Below are 14,005 nucleotides of genomic sequence, written 5' to 3'. Positions count from 1 at the left end.
TCATGTTAAACTGGAGGTCTTTAAATAGATCATTCTGATAAATTGGAGCCCATTTAATACAATAAATATTTACCGTCTATATATTTCTGAATCAGCTGCCCAAAATAAGTTGACTCTCAGTGGTCAATGCAGATATTCTTTTTGTATAATTTTTTTTTTAATCAAAATATTAAATCAGATATTGCACACTGAAGTCTACCTGTTTTGTTTCACCCTTAATTGACCACATATCAATCTGGCCTAACCCTATCATAATAACCTTTATTTAAGAATTTAGGTTAATTCAAAACACTTGTTTATTTTCAAAAACAACCAATCAGAATTGAGAGAATTTTGAAAAGTAAAAGATCAAGGGCACATTCCATTGATCTTTTATTTTTTTTTAAATAGAGGTCACATGACACAACTTCTTTTGATCTTGGACAGCATACTCATTTCTGTCTGAACTTGTTCTCAGTTGATTGATTGACAACAATTTGAGGAATAAATTCAAGAAATCCCGGAGATCAACTATCAACACTTTTGGTAAGTAAAACCGTAGTATTATTGGCAAGTATTATTAATTTGCTGATCAGAATCAGAAATACTTTAATAATCCCAGGGGGAAATTATTTTTTGTTACAATACTCCAGTATACAAACAAACAAAAACAACATATGTAAACAAGTAACCATCTATTAAGAACAATATATATATATATATTAAAGGTATAATGTGCAACAACCTAAAAAAGTGATTGACCATATTAGTGTCAGTGATGAATTTGTTCCCATAACAAAAGTGTATTTAGTTGGAAGTAGCTTGTGATAGAAATTCTATTGCGTCTTATATTGTAATATTGTGACTAACTGTTGTGTCCATCTTTATCCTCTGCTGTTTTCCACAATAGCAGGTGTCACAATCTCATGATGGCCTCAAACATGGCGTCCACACAACCTACCCACGCCAACGAATTGGCCCTTGGAGACGAACTCTCTTCCCCTTCCTCCAAGTACCTGTTGAAGTCTTTTTTGGGGCAGGGCTCCTTTGGGAAAGTTGCGAGATGCGTGAGGTTGAAAGACATGACAACTGTGGCAGTCAAAATGATGAAGAATATTAGCAAAAGTCTGAAAGGAGCAAATCACGAGGTACGTAGAGGAAGTTAGGCCTATCAAAGCTTGATTTGTACAGTTTTTTTCTGACAGTGCATTGTGCATTGCTCTCATCAGTTTTATTTGAAAAAGTATCTTTAATTATGAAATGGTTTGTTATTGTTGACTAAACTGATATGAAATTATGTCTCACCAGGTGTCTATCATGGTTAACCTGAAATCGCTGGACCCGGACAGATGCAACATAGTTCGATGGCACGAAATTTTCATTGACAGGGGGCATATTTGCCTTGAATTTGAGCATCTCGACAAAAGTCTTTATGACTTTATGAGGGATAGACATTTTCGACCTCTCCTTCTGATGGAGATTAGACCAGTTGTCCAACAGGTTGGTGCTACTCCATTTCTTTCTCCATTAATTACCAGATATAACTGTAAAAATGACTATTAATATACTGTTGACCTCATTATTAAATTAATTGTTTCAATAACCTTTCAGCTTGCCAACGCACTCAATCACTTGAAGACGATTGGGATTATACATGCTGACATCAAATGGGAGAACGTGATGTTAGTGGACCAGGAGCGGAAGCCTTACACGGTCAAACTGATTGACTTCGGTTTGGCCTGTAAAGTGTCAGATGCCAAGCTGTGCGCGCACGTCCAGACCCGTCCATACAGGTGAGTAACTGGAGCCATAATTAATGTCTAAGTGGTGTAAAAAATGTATTTTTTTAATTTATTTTTTACTCAGAATATAAACACCCCCTCCGTGCCCACGCACTCTGCGAGGGAAGGTGTTCCTGCTGTAGTACTATAAATCATAGTACTCCAAGATAGTGAAATGTGGATTATATACAGTCTGACTTTGATGTTTGTTTGTCTTCTTTCAGGTCTCCAGAGGTCATCCTGGGACTGCCATTTACAGAAGCCATTGATATGTGGTCACTTGGCTGCCTGGCTGCTTCGTTGTACCTTGGCGCTCTCCTGTACCAGGGCATAAATGAACATGATATGGTAAGTACTGCTTAAAGTTTACGCTATGTTCCTCTTTCAGAGTTTCATGGTCTACTGAAATATCCAACACAATCTGATTTACTTATGTGTACATATAATGAATAACTGATATTGCGGGTAGGATAGTTAATTTTGTAAGATGTAGGTGATGTAAATCCCTCAAGGCATAGCAGAATACAGACATAAAATTAGCTAAAATGACCAATCTGTAATCTTCTTAACTTTTTTGCAATTTATGTCACATGCTTATTAAATTTAATAATATATTTGAATTTAATATAAAACTCATTTAGTCTTCGACCTGGACTCCCAATGTGACTTGATGTTGTGTTGTATTCACAGATAAGGCGTATAATGGCAACTCAGGGTCCGCTCCCTAATAACATGCTCAGTCATGGACGCAAGACTGCATGTTTTTTCCAGAGAGAACACAAGTCCGGCACCACTTCCTGGAAACTGAAGGTACTTTATTTTCAATGCAATTCCAATGTTTTACTCCCCCAAACACCTGTCATGTTTAAATGTTACTCTTTCTTTCTTACGTTTCAAACTGTGACTGGTCGTAAAATATTGTTTTACTGTACTTTCATTGATAACAACAACATTTTCTGTTCAGGAACTTCAACACAAAGACGGACAGAGGGAAAGAAGAACGCCAAACCTCAGCTCTCTGGATGAACTTGTGACGGTAGCTTTTCTTTTTGATCATTGACAGTAATATAAAATTAACATGAACTAATATCTGAAGCATAGATGCAGTATAATCAAAACTCTGATAAGTTTTACTCATCCCTAACCTTTGTTGTTGTCATTGTTTATCCATTTTCCAGATCCGGGGCATCAAGTATGACAATTATGCAGATTATTCTGCACATAGTCATGATGTGGCGATGTTTGCGGACATGATTAAGGGAATGCTTCAGCTCGACCCTGCAAAACGTATTACACCAAGTCAGGTGCTGGAGCATAGGTTCATCAGCCTGTCCCACATTGCCCACTTGGAAAGCATGAGTTCCTAGTAAGTCATAGTGATTTAAGTGATTAAGATTAAGAATATTTAAGTGATTTAATTTAGTATTTTTAAAGTATTATGATTTTTCATCATTTATGTCCAACATCATACATTACAACATGTATCTTATCTGTTTTACTTTATCTGAGTATGTATTTTGTAGTCACATAGCTGATGTGTCATTGTCTTTCAGTGTTAGGTCCTGCTTTAAGATTATGGCCCCCCACCGCATCCAGCAGAACCGTCCTCCTCCTCCTGCTGAGAGCAGTGATCTAAGGCAGCCTAAATGCAACATCTCACATCTCGGTGCCAGTTCACAGACCACAAATTCAGGCAAGTCAGGGATCAAAAGATCTTTAGAAGATGAAGATGGGAAAGCGTGTGGAACCTCTCAACCATCCAAGAGAGTCAAGTCCACACACGATGACAGAACTCTGCCGAAAAGCTGTGCACTTCAGTCCGCTTCGAGCAGCAACAGCCAAGCTCAGAGCTGCATTTCACCAAGTGTGAAGAGGAAGCGGACAAGTGAAGAAGAACCTGGTCACAAGGAGAAGCGATCCAGGAACACCAGCTCTGAACAACGCGGCAGGGTGAAACCCATGAAGAAGATCCAGATCGAAGATCCCTGTACTCAGCCTAGAGTGAAAAGGAAGGCACCGGATGATGATGATGACAAAGATGTCCGGCCTGCAAAGATGCCCAGCCCCTGCGGCTGATGACGATGAGGACGACGAAGATGTGCGGTGTGGAAAGGAGCCCACCTCCCCCACCCCCGGCCCGGATGACGATGAGGACGACGAAGATGTGCGGCGTGGAAAGGAGCCCACCTCCCCACCCCCGGCCCGGATGACGATGAGGACGACGAAGATGTGCGGCGTGGAAAGGAGCCCCCCACACCCAAACCTCCAAGAGGCCGTCGCCTACAGCCATTTAAGCACTGTAGTAGTTGTCTGTGGCTTTGCTCTACCCCCCCCCGGGTCGCGGCAGATGACCATCCACCAGTGGGCCAGGTTCTGCTCGAGGTTTCTGCCTGTTAAAGGGAAGTTTTTCCTCGCCACTGTCGCCAAGTGCTTGCCCCTGGTGAAATTGGAGTTCGCAAATAATTCTAATTTGTAGATAATAGTGTTTCCCCTAGAATTTAGAATATTAGCTAACGCGATTTAGCAGCTAAAAACTTACTCTCACTGCTCCTTTCCTCACACAGATAGAGTTTGTGTTTGTGATAGTGATTGTGAAATTTCAGCAGCGGCACTCATAATCTAGCAGCAGTGCTGCACCGCTACTGAATGTATCTAGGGGAAACACTGTATATAATAGAGTATGGTGTACACCTGCTCTACTGTAAAAATGTAATATATGTAAAATATTATGAAATAATATATTTTTTTAATGATTTAATAATAATAACATTTTTAATATTAATATAATAAATAATTTAAATGTATCTTGTTGATGGTGTGGTCCGTGTTTGTGAAATGACTATTGACAATATATGTCCAGTTTCAGTGCTTTTGTCTCTTACAATCAAGATTTTAACTGAATCACTAAAATTAACTATATATAATTCAACACTCTCCCACTTGCCAACCTCACAGTGAAAGTTAGACTCGTCACAGCCAACAAATATTTACAGCAAGTAACTCACTGTACATTTCTGCACCAATTGAGCAAATATAAGAGGGTGATTAGTTAACTTTAGAGATGCTGGACAGAGTTTCCTACTGCTTCTTGTATTTATGCTAAGCTAAGCTAATCACCGCCTGGCAGTAAACCTAATGCACAAACATCACATGAAAATGTATCAGGTTAATAGTGTCTTTAAGACATTTAATTTAACCACTTTAAGTATTTTCATGGTTTGATTACAGGAGGAAAGTTGTGCCGTTTGCACAAAAATTCTTCAAAACTTAAAAAAGAAAAATAGAACTGACTGTATCACAAATGCTTTGAATTTTCGGGACTGTCACGCATATTTACGTCAGAAAACGTAGAATGTTTTTTTTTTTATACTCACAAGTAGCTTGATTATGTAATCAAGCTACTTGTGAGTCAACTGCAGTCAATTTTACCATGTCCATGTCATGAAAATCAGTGTCATTCTATACAACACAAGCACTCTGAGAGAGTCTGAGTTCATCACATTGCTTTTGTCCTTGTAAGGAAGTCTAAATAATTCCAGCCACCTGGCTTTTCTTTGGCGTTGCTCTCACATTTGTCAAACAATATCTGTCATGGTACAAAACTACCACCTGTAGCACACAGAAGCAGCCAAATTAGAAGTCCCATATTTTACGAAGTGCTGAAATCATGCAATTCTTTTATTTTTGTTATAATTAAGTTGTTTAAGTTGTTGTAGTCATCTGTGCTTATAGTTCTCTCGAAACTGTGTTTCCGTCACCCTTGGTGGCTGTCAAACATTCATTATAATTCAAGTAACATTTGAGTAAATTGCATGTTTAGACTAGGAGAAGATTCGACAGGATTCCTATTCATTTTTTTTTATTTAAATTGTGTCAACATTATTACATGTCTCTCTCTCGTCCCCCATGGGAGGTTTCAGCTCCCCATGTACCTCTAATAATAATTATATCCCTGCAGGACACACCACACAACACAAATCTGTATCATCTGCACAAAGTAACATTGCCAATCACCAGCAGCATGACACACACAGTAGGTGGTCACAACCAGGCAGGTGTCTCCTGTCCGTGTGCTCCGTTACTGACACACGTAAACTTAGATCTGACTACATATACTGTCATAGCTACTGTACAAGCTGCTGTTGCATATGAAGCCTTATTCACACCCCGAAATGGCTGTGCCGCGGTCACCAGGGCTGATTGGTGCCAGTCTAATCAATCAAACCATTCATACCGGGAGCGTCGCGGAACGTCTCAGCAGCGACTCTCCACACTGCAGCGCTATCATTCCGCAGCACTTTTATTTTTGACACGAGCTGTTGCTAAACTGCATGATCTCAACATAGCAGATTGCACCAGACAGGAAATCTGACACAGAATCAACATAATACACTTCCTCCCCCTTTCAAAATAAAACACAATACGCAGTTCATGTAGCCTATTATAACATCTCATCAACGTTACGTCATGACCGGACTAGGTCAGCAGTCAATCGATCAAAGGGTCTCAACATGGACGAGAGACTAATTGTTGAAGTGGAACAACACACAATCATTTATGACACAACAGATCATTTTTATAATCTCTTCCACGTCAGAGAAGCAAAGTAAGCTGTTTGTTATTGTTGTTTCGTTTATTGCGGGGTCTCGCGTATGTTCAGGATTCTCGCGTAATCTTGTGTGAATACAGCTGGCTCGCAACGCTGCCGTGACGCGCCCAGTGTGAATTGACGCTGGGAGGACTGAGCTAAACTGTGGCGCAGCTGTTCCGTGGTGCTTACGTCCCCTGAGTGAATCCCCAGTCAGAGACGTCCCGTGTCCCGGTGTATTTTCCTCTGGATTCCGCTCAGAAAATGAGAGCAGTCTAACGTTACATGCACTGACATTAAATGACACACATGAAAATGATGAGAAACCCTAACGTGATTGTGTATAGTACACGATGTAAAACTTTACTGTAATTACTGTATTATTTTCAGGTTTCCATTAATATGGTATGGTGGCCCTGAAGTGCAAATAACAGCAAATCAGAAAACAACAATAAATTAAAAGACAACAGAAAATCAGATAACAACTTCAACTTTATTTATTTATATAGCACCTTTCATACAGAATTCTAGTGCTTCACAGAGCAGAGTAAAAATAGAAATAGACAAAAACTAAATTAAAAGAAAAATTAAGACCTATAGGGTAAAAAGCATAATTTAAGAAGTTTGCAACTGTTCTTAAGAAGAACAGTTGCAGTAAAAGTAGATAAGACCTGTACAGTAAATAAGCACCAGGGATAAAAGTAACGGGTTAGGGTGTGGGGGGTACCCCCTCCGATACGGGAGGGAGGGTGCATTGGCCCTCCACCAGGCAGGCCTCCCGTAACCCTAGTCCCGGAAATGTGGCTGTCCGTTCCGAGACGTTGTGTTCCGTACTGGACCGTTGTCCAGTCCTCCATCCTGTGTTTTGTTTTCTTTTTTCAAAACTAAAAACACTTTCCCAAATTACGGAAAGGAAAAAATCTAATAAAAATGAATTGAAAATATTTAAAAAAATTTTTTAATATTTATTTTTTAACAAAATGAAATAAAAGTTGGAAAAAGAAATTTTACAAAACAAATATGGTGTACAAAGGCAACGTTTCGACCTTTTACGGCCTTCTTCAGGCCTGTACACCAAGCTCACAAGGCTAAAACAATCTCTCAATGTTGCCTGTTCGAAAGTCCGGGGTTAGGGTTAGACCTAACCCTAGTGATCAGGACATAAAAAAACTCAGCAGTGAATGGCCAGGCACCTTAGGTAAAAGCCAGGCTAAAGAGGTATGTCTTAAGTTGTTTTTAAAAAATGTCTATAGAGGTGCAGTCACAACAGCAAATCAGAAACGACAACAACAAAAGAGAAACAACGACATTAACCAAACCAGAAAAGGTAGGATTGAACCAGAAGGACATGGTACATGTTTTCAAAATATGAGCACCGCCAGTGACAACATACATGCTACTATTAAAGTCTGTGTAAAGTCAAAATAAATGTGTTTTGAGATTGTCAGATTAAAGAAGGAAGTGTTGATTTGAATGAATAAAAACAACGATAAGTTTATGAAATTAGGTGTCAAAATCTGGTAAAAATGGGCTGTTCTCTCAGCTCCAGGAACAAAAAACATATTTATCCAAATATTTTAATTTAAAAAAAAAATGTAAGTTATAATTTTTATGTTTGAGATTACATTTTTTGCTTCAGTGAGTTTTTTTTCTCTTTTAAATTAATTTTATTCGTTCTCAAATTCTTATTTTTGTTAGACATTGAAGAAGGTTTTTTTGGATCGATTTGACACAAAACTAATTCCATACGTGTCACGGTATCACCGGCAGCACGTGGTCACACCCAGGTAGGTGTCTCTCATCCATGTGTGCCGTTAACGACACACGTAAACTCAGATCAGACTATATCCTGTCATAGCTACAAGCTGCTGTTGCATATAAGAGACGTCCCGTGTCCTGTTACCGGTGTATTTTCCTCTGGATTCCACTCAGGAAACGAGAACAGTCTAGCGTTACATGCACTGACATTAGATAACACACATGAAAATGATGAGAAACTCTAATGTGATTATGTTAGTACATGATGTAAAATCACGTTACTGTAATTACTGTATTATTTTCAGGTCTCTATTAATATGGCCCTTCACAATACACTTCTTCAGAGTATGAGAATTTAGATAGTAACGTTTACGTAACGTTTCGCTCGTCCTCCACTAGTGAAGGTTCAGCTGTGTCAACCTGGCACCCTGTGTGAGCGTCATCCTGGGAGGGTGGGCGACTCGCTCCACTGTTTGGAATTCAATCTTACATCATTGTACCTTTAAATAAACTTTGACATGTTAATGTACATAACTATCCAGAAAGTCAGTGAGCTTAAAAATCTAAAATCCTGGCCATGCATGTACAAGATCGATGAATTCACTCCACTCAAGTCAGTCGTGTCAGCTAGTAATGACAGCCCCATGCCAACTGTGTTTTACTCCCTTCTAGAGAGATACACAATTTACCTTTCGCCGAGCCCCGCCCCAAAACGGCCATTGTCCAATCACACATCCTTGCAACCGTTACTATGTGAGCAAGGTCTGTCAAGCTTCAGACTCCTAGTAACATGTGGACGGCCCCACTCCCAGCTAAATTACGTTAACTACGTACTGTGTTCTCTAGAACTAGAGGCAAGAACACAAATTGGACCAACGTTATACCATGACAAGCATATCATTGCCAGAACGTTACCCTCTAAGCTAAGTTCAGCGAGCCCTTTAGCTTTAGCCAACATTAGTTAACGTGTTAGCTAACGCTAGCTATATCAGCTGTTGTTGTGTTGGGTCTCGATGCTTGGAGCTCGAGTTTTCAACAAAGTCGAACATAGCACCCCAACAAGCAACTTCAACTTATTTTGTTTTCATCTTTCATGTAGCATTTTCTGAACAGACAGCCTACTCCTGAGTTTCCCAATCCTATAAATGCTGTGCAAAGGCCTAACCCAGCTAGGGAGCAGCTCGGAGGCTGTCGAAAGCCGCCCAAAAAACAGTAGGCCGATAAATATGGATGTTGACAAGCACGTAATAATATTAATTTATCATCATTATAATTTATATACATTTATATATTACATTTTTATTGACTATTATATTATTTATTTTAATGTTGAAATTATTTCATACTTTATATATATATTTTCTACGGACTATAATTTATCTCACTGGCACGTAATATAGTAGTCAAAAATACATCAAGCCTGCTTTTCATTTGTTCCCATTTTGCAACATCAAAGTGTATTCTTCCCCGATGGTAGTCTTTTTTACATTTAACAAAGAATTTACACCAGGACATACAGTGCCTATCATAAGTATTCACCCCCTTGGATGTTTTACCCTTTTATTGCTTTCATAAATCAATCACAGCTTTTTTCACACAAAAATGTATTGAAAAAATAATCTTTAATGTCAAAGTGAAAACAGATTAATACAAAGTAATGTCAATGAAATAAAAATATATTAAGAAATATAATTGTTTGCATAATTATTCACCCCCTTTTTAATTTAATGGTCACCTGAGTGGTGTGGGTGTGTCTCAAGTGATTGAGGTATAAAACACCTGTGTCTGAAAGGTCCAGAGACTGGTTGATCAGTATTCCTGGCTACCATTACGCCATGAAGACAGAAGAACACTCCAAGCAACTCAGGTTATTAAAAAGTGCAATTCGCGGAGCGTCCCAGAAGCGGCTCTCCGCGCCACGGCGCGAGCATTCCATAGCATTTCTATTTTTGACGCGAGTCACTGCTAAACCTCGTAAATTTCAACAGAGCAGATTGCACCAGACAGGAAAGCCGACACAGAATCAACATAATAAACTTCCGCCCCCTTTCAAAATAAAACACAATACGCAGTTCATGTAGCTTATCACAACTTCACATCAACGTTACGTCATGACCGGTGGCACCAGGTGAGCAGTCAATCGATCAAAGGGTCTCAACATGAATGATGAGAGACTAATTGTTAAAGTGGAACAACACACAATCATTTATGACACAACAGATGCTTTTTATAATCTCCTCCATGCCGGAGGAGCAAAGTCAGCTGTTTGTTGTTGTTGTTTTCTTTATACACAGTTTATCGCGGGGTCTCGCATACGTCCAGGATTCTCACGTGAATATGGCCGGCTCGCTACGCTGCCGTTACGCTGTCAACACGTGCCCGGTGTGAGTTAAAGCCAGGGCAAAGGACGCAGCTAAAATGCAGCGTAGCCGTTACGCTTACGTTCCTGTGTGAGTCCCGTGTTATCCACACAGACTCTGTGCTGTGATTGCAGCCAAAGGTGCATCTACTAAATACTGACTTGAAGGGAGTGAATAATTATGCAAACAATTATTTTTCTTTATATAATTTTCTTTCATTAACATTACTTTACAGAAACCTGTTTCCCTTTGACATTAAAGAGTTTTTTCCAATAAATTTTTGTGTGTAAAAAGACAAATTCTATTGACCATGATTGATTTATGAAAGCAATAAAAGGGTAAAACATCCAAGGGGGTGAATACTTATGATAGGCACTGTACCTGTGAGCCCAAGCTGCCCCATAATTTGATAATGACAGGTATGGCACTCTTTTAATTTATAGCTGCCATCAACCTGCTTGCAAAGGTAGGGACACTCTGAAGCTGTTCATGGAAGGACAATTTCTAAAAGCCCGTAGCTTGAGCTTGAGCTTCCTCCTCTCTATCACCTTGCGGTCAGGTGACGTACCAAGGTGTGGAGCTTTGGGATGCTGCTATAGACTCTTGTTCTATGCCTCTTTTCATGGCCTTGGTTTGGACTGATGCTGCACTCTTCAAGCTTTTAGCAAGTTTTTTCATGGCCAGCTCTCCTAGAGCAGATTCTTTTAAAAGAAGTTGATGTGATTCGGGCAGACCTTGCATCAAACCACAAGTTGTTTGTGCTCTGTTTTCTGGTCTCCTGTTCCAGAGCTATAGAATCAGGTAAAGAAATGTTCAGTTCTTGGTAACGATGCATAGCGTTTTTCATTCAGCACTGTGCAGAAGCCGGTAGGTTGGGATGGCAGAGGAAAGTTGGGCAGGTCATCTGGCTTAATTAGAGCTGCTCCAGGGTCAACGCAGGTTCTCCAATTTGGCTAACCAGTGGCAGCTGTAAAAGTTGAGGAAAAATAAATAATCATTAATGTGCAAACATATTTTTCTTTACAGAGACCTGGGCGCCCCCAAATTCCTGGATGCCAGCTGGAAAGGGAGCCTGAGGAGGGGCAGTCCTGGCAGAGCAGCGAAAAAGGAGAAGAAATTAGAAGCAGAAATAGCCTTAAAACACAAATTAGCACACAAAAACTCTGAACTTCTTCAAAGCAGTGAAATCCACAAGATGTTGGAATACAGTACAGGGTTTACTTATGAAAGATTCAATAAACTATGCACAATATTTGACATTCCAAATTATCTACACATCACTAAAATGAATGTACCCCTAAACTACAAGCACCATGATTGCCGTAGCCAGTTGCCTGCAAACAGCAAGTAATATTTTCAATTCTTGGATTCATTACATGTTTGATGTATTAGGTGAATTACCAATTTGGCCTCACAGAGATGTCATTGCACAAAACATGCCAGAAGCTTACAGAGAAGACTACCCAACCACGTTTGCAATATAAGATTGCACAGAGATAAAAATGGAAAGGCCAATATCACTGGTGTTGCAAAGCCAGAGCTTTTCAAACTACAAAAGTACAAACACCCTAAAATCGCTAGTTGCATGTGACCCCTGTGGTGCTCTGATTTTTTTCATCTGCCCTATTTACAGGATCAATGTCAGACAAGGAGATAGTCAGACAGTGTAGCATACTGTACTAGAGAAACTTTTTTGATTGAGGAAGCGGTGCATGCACTTGGACTGAAGCTAAACCTGCCACAGTTTTTAAGGTCTAAGAGGCAAATGCCAGCTGTGGATGTGCTAGTGACAAAGCGCATTGCAAAGCACAGGGTGCATGTAGAGAGGGCCATCGCTAAAATAAAAAAGTTCAAGATAGTGTCAGGCAAAATTCCTAATACATGGTTAGGGATCATAAATCACATCAGGTATGTGGTGAGCATGCTTTCAAACTTCCAGCCACACATACTTAACTAAAGGTCAGTCAGGGACAGTAGTAGCAAAGAATAACAACAAGTAAAGTAACTACATCAAAGATTACAAATGTTTTACCTGTTACTTTTTACTGACTCCTGTAAGCATTTTGTTAGCCTGAAATGGTAAGGTCCTATGTGATTTCTGGATACTATGTGGTTCAATCCATGTTTAATTGTTGTTGTTTTGCATTTGTGTATATAATATCTCAGGCCAGTGACTTTTGTGTGTGTGGGTGTGTTTTTTTGTTTGTTTTTTTGTACATTGTAAAAAACATTTAAAATTGTAAAATATGATATGTTAATCTTACTTGGTGGCCGCATCCCACTGCATATTTCCTGCCTTTTAATATCTACCTCTGGTTCAGCTTCATCAGCTATGTAGCTTATGGGTGCATCAGACATCTCCCTCAACAGATCATACTCCTGTCCCTAAGTCTTTTCTATGACAATACATTCTGGTGAGTATTGTCATGTGACAGTACACAGGAATATATTCAAAACAATGTTATTAATGGTGTTGATGTAGAATACATGTAAAGTTGGGGGAAAACTTACTTTATAAATGTAACTGGACATGATGGGTTTCCGCTTGCGGTTGACTTTGGCCTTAGCTGCCACCACAATACTTACAGGTTGTCCAGTAATTTTATACCATACCATATGAAAGAACTTGCGCAGCAGTGCAAGAGCATGACTGGTCCACAAGGCTGTCCTGGTTGCATGTGAGGTAGAGGTCATGGGGTTTCACCGATTTTAATAGTGGTTATGTCACCTTTGTTGCGTATTTTAATATATTGAATATATCCCCCACTGCATATTGTAACCCCTTTTGCCTCGATCTGGAGGATATTGCGGAGGTATTGCTCCAAATACTGTCACTGACACACACCGGTATACCTCTTCCCGTCATGGCACTCTGTCGCGCTTGATGGACCTAGCAACAGTAACTAAGGGGGACGGGGCTCGGCGAAAGGTCAATTATACAAGCACTGTAAATAAGCCAATTAAAAGCTGATTAAAAATGTTTAAATAGATACAAATAAACAAAATATTGATGTTGCTGCTCTTATTTAAATAGATACAAATAAACAAAATATTGATGTTGCTGCTCTTATTTTTGTCTTGTCCTGTTTTATTTTGAAATTTACCTGCCCTCTCGTTTCAAGTCACTTGCCCTTCCCTTGTGTGTCACCTGTTGCTGTGATTCCTGATTGTCTCCACCTGTTCCCCATTACCCATCTGTGTGTCTATAGGTTCTGTGTCTCCCTTTGTCCTGTGCCAGAGTTTTCGTCCTTCGTGCACCCCAGCCTTATCGACCACGTCCACCAGAGGTGGTCCTGGCTACAAATGGTGGTATGGCCTGTGCGCTAAATTCAATGTAGCAGCTAATTCCAAGAAGCTATTTTTTTTTATACTACAGGTAATTTCAAACATTTAACAGTTCAGTGCTGATGATAACATGTCCTATATTACTTTCAACACGGTCTGACCATATTTGTTGAAGAAAATAATATCAAACAAGTTACAAAAATATCGTTGTAACATATATGTCACATCGGGCTTTCAGCCTTAAAATAAGAGGG

The 14,005-nt window shown here is 39.6% G+C and overlaps 1 protein-coding gene across 1 annotated transcript; it reads left to right on the top strand.

Moving 5' to 3' along the window:
• Positions 1-407: 407 nt before the first annotated feature.
• LOC104929219 (homeodomain-interacting protein kinase 1-like) lies at positions 408-4,434 on the top strand. The gene is made up of 9 exons (XM_027289205.1): positions 408-525; positions 890-1,127; positions 1,288-1,479; positions 1,591-1,772; positions 1,985-2,108; positions 2,451-2,570; positions 2,725-2,796; positions 2,939-3,126; positions 3,314-4,434. The coding sequence occupies exons 2-9, from the start codon at positions 906-908 to the stop codon at positions 3,834-3,836; spliced, it is 1,623 nt and encodes a 540-aa protein (XP_027145006.1). The 5' UTR covers positions 408-525; positions 890-905; the 3' UTR covers positions 3,837-4,434.
• The last annotated feature ends 9,571 nt before the right edge of the window (positions 4,435-14,005 follow it).

Source organism: Larimichthys crocea, chromosome XVI, assembly GCF_000972845.2.
Source record: "Larimichthys crocea isolate SSNF chromosome XVI, L_crocea_2.0, whole genome shotgun sequence".
NCBI lineage: Eukaryota > Metazoa > Chordata > Actinopteri > Sciaenidae > Larimichthys > Larimichthys crocea.
This window is presented reverse-complemented; position numbering and strand designations above follow the sequence as displayed.